The sequence below is a fragment of the Haliaeetus leucocephalus genome, unplaced genomic scaffold (genome assembly GCF_000737465.1).
Source record: "Haliaeetus leucocephalus isolate CR32 unplaced genomic scaffold, Haliaeetus_leucocephalus-4.0 Scaffold306, whole genome shotgun sequence".
NCBI lineage: Eukaryota > Metazoa > Chordata > Aves > Accipitriformes > Accipitridae > Haliaeetus > Haliaeetus leucocephalus.
The window spans coordinates 4,109,594-4,123,453 of NW_010972742.1; the positions used below are offsets into that span (position 1 = coordinate 4,109,594).

Here is a 13,860-nt window from a genome sequence, read left to right on the forward strand (position 1 = left end):
TCCTCCAGGCTTTGGGCCATAGTAGTGGATGGTTTTTTATTGTATTATTCTGTTAACAATATTCCTTGCTTTTTAAACCCTCAACGTTATTTCTGACCTCCAGTCCATCTCTCCCAAAACTAGGCACATAAAATTCCTACCTGCATAGCCGGTTTTTTTCCTGGCATGATTGCCATCCCAGAAGAGTTCTTACTTTGCTGATATCTTCAAAGCATTTTTACTAAAGTAATTTCTGTATTAATTTTAAAGGATGTTGCAGCACGTGGACTAGACCTGCCTCAAGTTACATGGATTGTACAGGTAGGTTTGCTGTGTATGTATGTATGTATGAAGTGCAGTCTTGCTCAGATGAAAACCCTTTCCAGTCCAGACCTTCCCTCTGCAGTTTGCTGGTCTTTGTGCTGATGCCTACAGGTGTGGGAGACCCACATGTTCCTGACTGCAGGACTGGGACTCAAGGTTTTGCTAGGATACAGCATTGCTACCGTAGCTTTGGTTTTGACAGTCTGTTTTCCTCTTCAATAACTCTAGTGTTATCAGCTGTGTAATAATATTCCACTGGCTGGGAGGAAGCACCCTCCATTTCCTTGCAAAGGAAGCCAAATCTTGTGAAGTACTGGCCATCTCTCTTGCAGTTCTGTGTTTCTATTTTTCTGAGCTTGCTGGGGAGGCAGTTCCATGAGGAGTTTAAGTGGGATCCTAATGTTAAACATTGAGTAGCCCCATAGTGCCTGTGCAATGACCTGAATGTTTCAAGTGAGGCTTTGCTGGGTACCTGTAAGCATTCAGCTTTCAGTAGAACTGCATAGTTCAGATTTTCCTGGAGAAAAAAAAAGAACAAAAAAAACCAAAACCCAAACCCAAAAAAACCCCCAACACTGCTGCATTGCTGTTGACAGAAATATTGTGTTTTAAAAAAAAAAAAGAAACTAAGGGAGATGGATTGAACCTTAAAAATAGCAGCCTGTCATTTCAAAGAGGAAGCTGAGAGCATGAAGCAGATTTCATTTTTATAAAAGATTTATAATTAAAAAAAGGTTAGTTGAATTGAGGAAAAAGTGATACAGAGATTCTTGTGTATCAAGTGACATCTGGGTAAAAAGAACAGGGCACAGAGCCTCAACAAAGCTTTTTCATTTCTACCTCATCCCTTCAGGTAACAAATTTGATTTTAATTTTGTGGTTTTAAAAAAGAAAGATTTTGTAGCAGCTAGCTAGTCGGAGAAGGCTGGGGAAGTGAAGTCTTTAATTCCCAGATCTGTATATTAATATAATTTAACCAAAGATATAGTTGCCAGTGTTAGAACGCAGTGCAAATTACCTAAAGCCCTGGGAGACTTCTGTGTGTCCAGAAGGCGAAATCTCAGCTGTCCTGAGAGCTGTGTCCAAGAGCAAGGACCTGCAGGGAGCAATTAGATTGCTCACAGCATCTTACTCACACCTCTAGCCAGTAGAAACTTTGCCAGAGGGCACAGGTATAAACACTAGAGTGGGCTTTGGTTGTTGGTTTTTTTCCAGTTAAACTGCTGAGGGCTCATTTCTGAGCAGTATCTCTGTGCATGTTCATTTTTCCAGGAAAGAGAGGAGGGGGGGGAAGAATAGGGGGAGGTTAAAGGGAGGGAAATATGTCACCCTTTATCAGATCTTGCAAATGGCAGGGCAGTTTTGATTTCCAGTGAAGTAAATGAGAGGCACCGCTATATTTGGGGGGGCTTTAAGCAACATTTTCGTAGTGCCTGATAATTGTTACACGGGCAGGCAATCGCTACCTGTATCATAGGCTGCCGAAAGCACTTACTCCCTCATCTCTCTTAGATTTCTTCTATCCAGTAACCAGCTATGATTTGCTTTAATTGAAACAAAGCAATTTAGCCCAACTCTGAATTTGAACCTGTCGTCTTTTATTTTATGGCTTTTCTCCCAAATGCAGAGCAGGCAGCTTCCTGTTCTGGATGGGCACTCCTGGGGGCTGGGGTTTATGGGTCTTTTTTTGTTTTGTTTTTTATTTTAAGGGAAGCAAACAGGTTCCTGACGTGCCTGTATAGAAATAAAATGTAAAAGGCAAAGAGAGACACTGAGATGGGGAAACTGTCCTATTATCTGAAAGTTGGCCAATGTGTCACATTCACATGTCAAAAAACTGCTGTGGCTGAGGTGGCTGAGTGATGGTTACAGGGATGAGCCCGATGGGCTCTTTATAAACAGGCCAATTCCGAGGGAGGTACAGCATGTGGGTTTTGCTAAGATCCCTTTTGTTTCAGATGAGCGGGCTGAGTGTCTCGTTTATAATTAACATGCTGTGTTCTGTTAATTCCTCCTTTCCCTTCTCATGTTCCCTTTTTGAAGTATAACGCTCCGGCTTCACCTGCGGAATACATCCACCGGATCGGGAGGACGGCTCGCATTGGCTGTCACGGGAACAGCCTGCTTGTCCTGGCGCCTTCGGAGGCAGAATATGTCAGCTTGCTGGCTTCTCACAAGATTAAGTGAGTCAGAAACACGAACAAAAGTTTCAGCTCATCCTTGCTAATTAACCTTCCATGGCACTTTCAGCGGGACTGTGTCTCGTGCAGGTTTTAATAAGAATTTATTAATTCTTGTGATCCAGGAACAGCCCCAGACTAGCAAAAGGAGAAAAGGAAAGTGTGTGAAAATCATCAGCTTGACAGATTGTGCATGAGTGAGTGTGTGTGGTGAGGGGCAGAGAGGAGACGATAGTCGGAGATCCTTTGCACTCTGTTGTTCTCTCTAGCCCTGGGTTCAAAACGTGGCTATGTGGAGATCACAAGTCAAATGAGCCTGTCAAACGCTAACTGGCCATCTGCCTGCATAGCACCATATTGTCAGAGATTGTGCTTTCTCTTCAGGAGAGATCCGGCAGAGAAATAGCTAGGGAGCTGTGGGTCATATCTGGCAAGTAATTCGCCAAGATGTGTTGTGTAAGTGGTTTGTGACAGGAATAGTAGAGGCTTTTGTAAGTGGTGAGCGCCCAGTATGGTCCTGGAAGGCAATAAGGAGGGTGGACTGTGCTGACCAAAAGTGGGGGGTGCTTCCAGGCTAGCTGAGAGAGCTTCTCTTATGCCGGCTCCAGCTCAGACTTGGGAGTAGACAGTGAGAGCAAGCCAGGCTGGGTAAGGACCAGCCCACTGTGCAGTTGGCTACCTGATGGCTGACACATGATGAGATTTTAGTCCAGCTCCGCTTGCGCAATGGTCCTTTTGTGAAGAAAAACCACAACTCACTGCTCAGCATTGCTAGTCAGGAGTGCTATCGAGTCTCAAGGCTCCTCAACAGTCAGCTGGATATATGTGACTCCCCTTGCTCCCTGCACTTCTGTCTCTCGGCGTTTCAGAACATCAGCCGAGTAGAGTCCCTTTAGTGTTGTACTAGTGTTGATAGAGCCCTGTAAACTCATGCACAAATTAGTTCTCTTTTATTTCTTGTGTTTATGTCGGGTGGAGCTGCTTGGAGTCGAATTGGTTTTGCATCCTTGAAACAAACAAATGTTGGCAGTAAATACAGGCTTATTCTAGGCTGTGAGCCATTTAGTGGTCTAACAAAGAGCCATCCATCATCCCAGGTAACTATCTATTAAGCAGACACCAGCAAGACATGGAGGGCTAAGCTGACAGGGGTTTTTTTCATGTAACAAACAGCAGTGACATTTAAAGGTGAAATCCCACATAATTGTGAATTTTTAACTCCAAGTGGAAAGTTCTGTTTTTCTAATATTTTGGAAGTGTTGGAGAAGGAGAGGGAAATTTCCCTCCTTTTTTTATTTTAAATGTTAATGCTTTTATCCGATTTTGTTGTTTTTTAACAAGTTTAAGGAGCAGTGTCACTCACACTGGTAATTATATCTGCTAAGGAGACCTGTTGTTGAGCTAGCTGTGTTCTTCAGGAATCTGTAGAAGACTGTGCTGAACAAGCAGAGGGAGGTTTATGTGAATAATTTTTTTTTCTTCACTTCTCAAATCAGTAGAGCCAAACAACTCTGGGGATTGTCTTTTCTTGTTTGTTTGTTTTATGTTCTTCATAAAATGGGCTGCCCTGCAGATAAGGGACTTGCCAAAAAAGGAGTGTAATTTGCCTTCCTTGACCCCCGTCTTCAGATGGAAGAAAATGAGTGTCTAATTGGCATGGGTGGGTGATTAGGCCTGTTTGCAGTCATGTGTCCTCCGCTTTTCCTACATAGTAGCGCATGGTGTGAGAAGGGGCAACGGGATAGAAAAGAGAGCTGATGAATTACAGAGAAGATGCAGGAAGGCAGCTTGAAGCTAAAGGCAGCAAGTGCCATCAGCACAAATTGCCGTTACCCTTCATAAACAGAGCATTATGGTGATAATCCTGACAATTTAATTCAGTGCAAGGGCGAAAGACAGCATGTGTTGGACTGTCACCGATCCTCTTAAGCACTGATAATTTTTGTTTCTCTACCCCAAGTCTTTGTAGCTTTTGACTTGGACTGCACAAGTTACTGGAGTTTGCATTTTTTTATTCTTTGCTTAATTTTTAAATCTCTTGGTTTTTGTTGAGGATAAGTGTGTGTTGTGGATTTTTTTAATTTGTTTTTTCTTTTTTAAATGAAATTCCCGCTGGGTTTATTGAAATGTAAATACTTCATAAAATATGTATTTCTAAGAAGACAAAGCATGAGATGGGTCCCTGCAGCCTTCAGCTGGTGTAAATGAGCAGTGCCATGGTGATTTACAGTAGATGAGGATCTGACCCGGAGTTTTTTCTTAAGCCCCTCCACCCACCCCAGCATGCATGGGAGTAAGTCCAGAAATGTTGAGAGTCGGAAGTAATGAGAGCAGACGTGGCTTTGTTCCTGGATGAAAATCCACTTTGGAATTAGGGATGACTGCCTTTGAAATTGGAAATCGCTCGCAATTAATTTTCACTGGTACCTGAAGCCTCTCCTTGGCTTCCACTGTGGAAAAGCAGTGTTAGCCTTTGCCAAAACGATCTCACTTTGGCTCTGCTGAGATCAGTAGTTCCCATTGGGGCTCAAGAAAGCTGCATGTCTCTCTGCAACTTTCTTTTTGGTCTTTGTGTGGCTTGAAGTTGTGGTTCCTTTATCTAACTGTAAATGCATATGTGCATGCACATGCACACTCATGTTTTTCTGTACATTTCTTTTTTTCTTTTTTCCTTTTTTTTTTCTTAAAGGTTAGACTCCAAAATGTTCTGTCTTGGCTCTAAGCGTAACTAGCAGATTTTCCTTCAAAGGGAGGAGGCAAGAGGCAGAAGAAAGTCAGTGAGGTTCACCTTCCCCCCCCCCCCCCTTACGTCTCTTTTAGTTCCTTCAACTGCAATCTAGCAGCGCCTGCCTCGACAGCTATCAGATAATTTCTTTATCTCCTAACGGCAGCCTAACTAATTTATAAAGGAAAACGCATCACCGTGAAGGCACGAGTCATTTCTTTCCTTTCTGTACGGTTGTGCTTGCCCCCCTCCCCTGCTCCCCTCACATGATGCTCCCTGCTGTGAACCAAGTTCACATATCTGTTAGGCTGCGAGCTGGCAGCACGCCAGGCAAGAGGAGGATCGGAGAGGGGGTGACATCTCAGACAAATCAATGTCAAAGGTTTGACGTTTTCATTCATAGTGGTGTCAAAGCAACCTTTGGGGGGGATGGGGAGGTATACTTTTCTCTTTGCTTAAGTGGTTGCCATTTATGTTTTAATTTACTATTATACTTTTCAAAACCAAACAGAGAAATCCTCGGTTGTTTTTTTTTTATGCTCCATTTCCCTTTCTCCCCCATCGCTCCCCCGCCTTTCTCTGCATCCTCTGTGGAGGAATCTGCTACATCGTGAGTCCCAGCTGCACAGCAGTGGGGCTTGTCTCCCATATAGGATATCTTATGGCCACACTGGCCTGTACCTTCCAGGCTGGATGGCTATTTCTCTGGACAATCTCTTTTCCTTTCCTTTCCTTATGTTGTGGTAGTGAGCTGGCTGAGGCTGAAAAGACAGATTGCAAAAGTAAAGGTATTTGTTGCTTTAACTGGGAAGGACTGGGGAACAGGCGAGGATCACAGTATCCTGTTACACAGTGTGGCAAAGACTCGTCCATTCCTCCTAGCCAGGTGTTTAAAGATCTTTGAGTGAAAAGAAAGAGGATATCCTTATTGTTGTAATTTCTTTCTGTACTTTACAAATTGAAGAATACCAGCAATGCTTCCTTTCAGAAACCGCATACATCTTTCTGACCATCTGAGATTCAGGAGTCTGAGAACTGTTGGACCCCCAAGATTTCTCTCTTCCTTAGACTGATGTAACCCCAAATGAACTCCTTGGCTTCCATGCAGTATTTATGGTATTTATTCTGGTATAAAAAGGAGAAGAATCTCTTTCCTAGAGATGACCTTTGCCCGTTGCTGAAAATTTGGGCCCACAAACTTCAGCTTTTATCATCTGAGTAATTCCCTTGGAAATGGGACCCAGTTTGGATGCAGCTGTAATATTAATGGCCTGGAGCTGCACAGCTGTTCCTGTATTGTCACCTGGTGTGCGTATGCCCCACAAGACAGTGTTAAAGAGGACAAAGAATTTCTAGTCTCCTGTAAATGCATCTCTAAGTAGGACCAGTCACTTTAAAATGAAGCAGGTTTGTAAGCATTTCCAGTATCTGGGCCATAACAGTACCCAGCAGTGTCTTGCAAGCAAGACTGGGGAATAAATCATCTGGTTGAATCTACAGGAGGAATGTGAGTCGACAGAATGAAAATAAATGCCCAGTGTGAAACCTGGCTAGGACAGCTGACTGAGCCTCCTGTATTTAAAAAAAATGCTATGGGGTCCCTAATGGGTCAGGTTTGGCTTTACACTTCAAATGAGAGGGAAGGTGAGTTCTCAGAATGGGGAAGGAAATCAAACTGTGTGTTTGGTGTCAGAGGTGGCTTTTGGAGCTATAAATGAATTGGAGGGTGAGTGTGTCTGTCAGGAAGTATGACTCTGAGCTTTGACCCAAGCTATGTAGCAAGAAGTTGGAATGGTGTAAGATCTTGTGGGAAAGTGCGATGATGTGACCAGAGGGAGGGAAGCTGTGGGACAGTTGGCTTGATAGGAGGAGTTCCTTGGGATCCTGTTGTTACCCTCTGAGCTTGAGCCACTATGAGAGGAAGGAGCTGTGTCTTTACACAGCTTTAGCTTTAGCTCTTCAGTTTTGGGAGCATGGTTGCCTAACATGGGTAGAAGCAAATGCGTGTAAACATCAAAGCACTTGTTCCTTTGAATGAGGGTTGAGCAATGTCTCTGATTCCAGAGAATCTGGAAGGTAAATTGGGGGAGACAAGATGCAGAAGTAGCAAAGTAAGTGGAGCACATCTTTCCAGCCTGTATGTGTATGTCTTAGTCTCTTTCTCACACTTGCACAAGCAACTGAATGCAGGCACCTTCTGCTCCCTGCCCATGGTGTCTAATGTACAATAAAATGTTTGACACCCTCTGGGTTCAAAGTGGAGGTTACAGATCTTACTGTTTATAGTTATAAAGCAAATCTAAAAAAGTATTAATGTTAGGAGCTGCTTCAGCTCTGTTTTGAGTTTCTTTTAGTGGAAAATGTAACCAAATGGTTCCCAATTGTCTTGGTGCTTCTCAGTCAATGCAAGGAAAGAAAAATTACGAAAACAACAGAAATACAATTAAAGGCTTAAATTTTTTCTTTAATCAGTTACTCTGGTTAAGAACCAAGGAGACTTTCAGTTATTTTGATGCTCTGTTAGAATTGGAGTGTGTGTTGGTGACTTGTAACAGCACAAGAGTATGGGTAAAATTGTGTCTGTTCCAGTGAAAGCACCAGTCTAGCTGGGGTTGAGATTTTACAGTAGTTACACTTTTAGGGTGGCTAAGTGAGTGTCTGGGGTAAGACCTCACGTATTTCAGGGATAAATTCTTAAGTTGAATGTGTAAATCTCAATCTTTTTGCTATCTGTTATCAGCCTGTGGCTTGTTAAGTGCTATATTTGAAAAGTAGGAGAAATGGTAACTTTTTGTCTTTGTTGCTTCAGCATTTCAGAGATAAAGATGGAGAAGGTATTATCCAGCCTGATGAAAGATGATCGCTTCAAGTTGCACAGACCAGGAAGAAAGGTGAGTTATTCTGCTGATTTGGAATTGCTCCAATTTTCATTTACCCGTTAAACATCACAAGCATTCCTCCCTTATCTTCTATCTTTACAATACAAGGTTTGGTATATCCATGACGTCCAGAAGTGCAAATAATTATAGAACTGCCTTATATCACAGTTGTCCAATCTTTAAACTGTTGTCCCCAAAAAGCAGTTGCTTCTAACTCTACAGCAAATATTTTTGTAACAGACAGTGAAGGTTTCTGGCTGCAAAAGCTTTGGGTTTCCCCCACACAATGTTTCTGTTTCTCTTGGCTTTTCCACACTAAAATACTGTTGGAGATCACAAATGACACAAAACTTCTCTGAAGTAATAAGGGAATTTGGTGATGTGTTATATAGGGGTTTTTTTATTATCTGTATTTACTTGAAGCCTAAAACAAAGCTCACTGGGTTGGCGGGCATCTTTTCATTGACTTCGGCAGGCTTTGGGTCTGCCTTCAAGTTGCTAATTCACAGAATTCAGTCATTTGCAATTGATGTCTCAGGCATTTCTGCATTCTGGCAAATTAAATCCTCCAAGAACCCTCATTTTGAATGGAAGTCAAGAATGTGTCAAGCATGATGCAGCATGCTCTTTTTTTCTGTTGTTGCTGTTTTGCCTGCTCGTTCTTTCTGTTATACCATGTATGAGCCTTCTTGTTTCCTGCAGATGACTGTTATGAACTGTGGTGTTCTTGGTAAACATGCTTTTGAAAGATGTTCAGTTTTCCTACGTGCCCTATATTTTGCAGAAAGCCAGATCTGTGGCTCATCTGAGATACAGCTCTATTTAAAGCTCTTTCCCACTACTGCAGTTTTTCACTGAAATCAGCCTGTAATGCCTATATTTTAAATGTCTGTAACATGCCTAGGATATGACCTCTTAATTCATTCAACAAATATGTAAAAGTTTAGCTGTACTTTATTAATGCAGAAATTATCTTAAATAGTTCTTCTGTGTATAAATATTTTCCTTTTTTCCTGAATATGCTTATAGGCAGGTAACTTTGTGTTCTTTGGAGAGTTTTTCAACAATTACATTTATGCGGAAATTGCACTTCAAATTTGTTGCTGACATGAGACAGAATATTACCTGTTCTGGGCTTGAGAACAAATGTTATTTCATGGAAAGTGGGGGGAAAAAAAGAGAATGTGTTCTTTCTAGGAAATTATCATTTGGCTTTTGAAAAGTGGCAGGAGAAAATGCCTGCTGAATGTTGTTAAATGTCAGAGCCCAGTGCTTGCATAGGTTCAAAAATCGTTGATCCATTTGGAAAATTCTCACCTAAACATCTCAGTGTCTTTGTATCCTTGCCTTTGGAACAGCAATAAAAAGCTAACAAGTCTGTTTGCTACCAGGACTGATCAAATTGGTATTTCTACCATGCTTTCAAACTGTAAAATACTCTACACATCTAAGCACAGAATATTCTAAATACTCTTCTTTTGTCTTTCTCCCTTTCCTTCAAACAACATATAAAACCAAACCATATTTGAAAGTAGCTATTACTCTGGTTTTTGCTCAGCAGCGATGCCTGGGCTTGCCCTGCCATGCCAGGTGCTATACACAAGTACATGTACGGAAGGAGCTGGTTCCTTTCGCTTGCAGTCAGAGGTGGGATTGAATTCCTCTTTTCCCTCTGCCATCAAAGTGAATGGGATTTTGCTGTTGACTTCACTGGAGCTGAGATATATCCACTCTGGCTGTAGGATGGTCTGATTCTGCTGCAGGAACTTATAAATACAGAATAACCTATTTTTGTGTGACTCAGAAACTGAAAGGATTGGGACTGAGAAATAGAGTTTCTCTTTATGGAAAAAAAAAATCTGTATCATTTAATGGAGATGAAAATTACCGTAGTTCTGTCAATATCAAATAGGCTTCTTCAGGAATTACTTGAAAAATATATTAAATGCAGTCAAGGATTCATTCTGTTTGTTAGCTTTGTATTTTATTGCCATCAGAGGCTCTGTAAGTGGTCTGCATTGCTTTCTCAGAAGCTGCAGGGGCATGTTTCCAAGTTATCAGGAGGGTTAATCTCTCTTAAATTCTGTAAGTTTGCCATAAAGACAGTACGATAGGCTGGGAATGCAATGGGACATTGTATAGGACAGAGTGTGATTGAGGTCTTGTTAGGAGGAGCTGAACCTGATCCGTTTGTGATGTTGCCATTGGAGAGTGTTAGCTTTGCTCATCAGCTCTTCATGCATTGAGTCATGTATATATTATAGTCGTGCACACAGGAACCTCATTATAATGCTCTTCGGTTCTCATTGCCTCAACTGAAGTCCATTATAAGTACCACATTGGAACATGTATTTTTTGGGCTTCTGTGTGCAGCCAGGGAGCAAGCTGAAGTGCCTGTAAAATGTATATTTTATATTTAGGTATATAAAATATATATGTGGCTATGTCTGGGTGTGTGAATGTTCACCTGCCTACAAAGAGAATAAATTTGGTCTTTCAACTTTTATGGAGGGGGGCAGGGGGACTTGGTGAGTTCTAGAGAAGGTGTGTGGAGGTTAGTAAAAAGTTGTTATTAAAACAAAATCCTTCATTTTGTTTTGAAGTCTAATGGAAGTGGGAGATGTTACAGCGTGGCTTTTTGGTGCTTTTTTTCCTGTCTTTTTTTTTTTTTTTTTTTTTTTTTTTACTGTTTTAGGAAAGAACTTTTCTACCTCTGTCTAGCTTTATGGTGTTTCAATTCCTTCTCCCATTAAACATATTCTCTTAATGAAATCAGAAGCTTTCAGTACTTATTCCCAACCTCTCAAACCTAAAAGCTGCAGTCTTTATAATCGTAAGTTTTCTTCTTCTGAAAGACATAAGTATGTCTTTTCCTGGTGTAGTTGGTGTTTGTGGGAGTACCCTGATGTCTCAAACCAGTTAAATAACATTGCATCCAGGCCCATTTCTTCTTTTAGCTTATAGATATTGTTATTGATCACAGTCATTATGCTAGTTGTTAGCGATCTGCAAGAATAGGCTTTAAGCAAACACAAGGTAGAAAAAGTTCTCCTATCCTGCTATTCTCTGTAAGGGTAATAATGCTTCTTACTTAACAGATGTAACAAATTCATCTAGATGGAGAGTAGATCAAGCAAACCTCTGGAGTAGGCTTTCATGTTTTGGGTCTTGGAAAAATGTGTAAGGTCTCAAATTAATTGTCCTGTTCACCCGAACCAGGATACGAGCAGGATTAAAGCTTGCTTGTGTGAGTAAAGCATACAGGATGGCTTCCAGTGCACTTCCAGTAGCACTATTTTATTTGATCTGTCCAGACACTCACATAGTGTGCACATTCTATTTTCACAGTTTGGCTCTGAGTCAGTTTTAAATTTAGATTTACTTTTTTATTATTATTGTGTGTGTATATATATATTTTTTTTTTTTTTTTTTAGATGAACCTCCCTGGAAGGCAGGAATCAAACACAGATTTTTTTTCATGCCCATTAGGGGGCAATTTTAAAATGAGATCTGTCTCAAGGGGCTGAAGGGGATAAAAGACAAGGTAGAGATGGGAGGAGGGGAGAAGCTGTTTTCAGAGTACATTATGTTTCCTGCCATTTGCTTTTTTACATTTATTTCTCTTGGACTGACCTCACACTTTGGAAATTATGCACCCAGGTTTTTTATCCCTCATTTTTTTCTGCCCCCCCCCCCCCCCCCCCCCCCCCCAGCACCAGGAAGAAGAGATGCCTCATTTTGAAACCTAAAGGGGGGAATAAGAAAAGTCCTTTGTAATATATTGCCATATTATCACTAAATCCCCTGACAGTTGTGACACAGAAGCAAGTCACCTGTCACTTAAGCTTGAGGTCTCTTTAATTTTCTCCTGGAATTCGCACCAGGCTGTCTTTAATTTGAGGCCTTTATTGGAATTCTGAAACCTTTCTGCCTCCCCGGTGCTCAGATCTATTCTGAGTGCTGTTACAGAATGTATACAATAACCAACAGAGGGATTCAGAGGGGGCTGAAGCACTGTTTATTTAACACTCTGGAGGGATTTTCGTGCTTATTCGGTCCTGGCTACCCGGCTTTCAATATCGCTTTGACAACCGTTATGCCCTTCTCATTAATTTTAAACAGTTAAAACACAGGAAAAAGAGAAAAAGTTTTCATTATTAAAGTGCTTTACTTTTTAATAACAGAGGATTCTGTCCGCCAGGGGAAAGGGCAAGCCTCACTAATTTCACATTCATATTAAAAAACGCTGGGAAGGTGACACTTTGTGCTGCCAGGAGGCTTAACAAAAGAAAAGTGATGGGGGCTAGGAGGAGCAGGCAGGCCAAGAAAGTTTTATGTTTCACGTCAATGGAAACTTGTTAGTCACAGCAATGAGTGTCCACTTTGGGGAGGCAGCACCACTTGTAGTTTATTAAACCTTTACAGAGGCCCCTCGACTGCAGACTGTCTCAACTGATTAATAGACACACGCCAAGTCAAACTAAAAGGCGTCGGTGAAACAAGCTGTGTTTTTAGTCTTTCTTGAGTGGATTGGGAGGCAGACAGCAGAGAGACCAGAAATCTGGGAGACTCTTCATGTAGCTGTAAAATACCCACTGTTACCTTTGGAAATGTGGATGGACAGTTAGTCCAGGTAGTGAGTGAGCAGGAACTCTGGTCCCCATGTGTGTTTGCTTCCTTGAAGAATAACCCAGTGGCTGGAAGCTGTGGGATCCTGAGTTCAAAAGAGGGCACTGTGCAGGGAATTCAGACTACATTCGAGGTCTGTCTCTGGGCAGATTTGCTGTTAGGTTATAGAGTGGCAGATCTGGGTCAGCAAAACATTTTGTGTAGGGTGCCAGCAGCATTGCCTGCCTTCCATGATCACTGAGGTTCGCAGTGTCAGTGTGGTATGGCTCCCCTGGACTGGCAGCAGTGCAGAGGTGGTGCTCGCAGCTGCGAGGGAGGGAGGGTTTTGCAGCATTAGCATGCAAATCTACCGGGGAAGAACAACAGGATTGTTGCCTTGGCACAGGCCTAGTACAGAATCATGGGAGCTGGATGTTTGTTTTCAGTCAGCCCTGGTCAGATGAGGGGCTTGACCAGTATCAAGTTACTGCCTTGGATCTGGCACTTGGACTTGGATGCTGGTTCCTGTCTGAGTAGCTTTTGAGAACTGTAGTCCCTTCTTGGGAGAGGTTCACATCCATGGATGCTTGGCTTTGCACTTTGCTGTCAACTTTCCATCAAAAATTCTCTTGTTTTCTTGTCCACATTTCCTTTCTCTGCCTGGGTACTTTAGAAGGAGAGACAGCCTCTCTTCTCCTCCCAGCAACAGCTTGCTCCCAGGAGTGTTTGTTTTCTATTTCCTGAACTGCATCCTACAGTCTGATTCTGGGGAAGCTTGAGCACATGCAAAATTGCCCTTTTGGTCTGAGGAAGTTTCTTCTGTCATGCCTTTGGTGCAAGGAACTTGTCTTATTCTAGAGGAACCACGTGATGGCAGTTCCAGTTAAGTATAACTTGTTGACAGTGAGAAAACTTCATGTAGGCATCAACAGTGAGAAGTTCATTTAGTTGGCTTTGTTCACAGGTACTGAATTTGGTCCATTCTCTGGAGCTTGGGGGTGAATGTAGATCTCCTGCCCCATGACTGCCAAGAACAGGCCAGGTGTTTTGGGGAACTGTACAGGGGAACTTGCAACACCAGTCTAAAACTGTTAGCACAGAGTCTGGGGGAATTATTCCAAATAACTCCAATGGAGACAAGCAGTGGTATCTGGCCTGTTGAATT

At 42.1% G+C, this 13,860-nt stretch overlaps 1 protein-coding gene across 1 annotated transcript in view; it reads left to right on the forward strand.

Moving 5' to 3' along the window:
• DDX31 (DEAD (Asp-Glu-Ala-Asp) box polypeptide 31) overlaps positions 1–13,860 on the forward strand; it is a 47,717-nt gene that overhangs the window by 17,042 nt on the left and 16,815 nt on the right. The window contains exons 11-13 of the mRNA XM_010570862.1: positions 250–300; positions 2,347–2,486; positions 8,018–8,099. Coding sequence (XP_010569164.1) covers positions 250–300; positions 2,347–2,486; positions 8,018–8,099 — 273 coding nt within the window. The remainder of the gene's footprint in view (positions 1–249; positions 301–2,346; positions 2,487–8,017; positions 8,100–13,860) is intronic.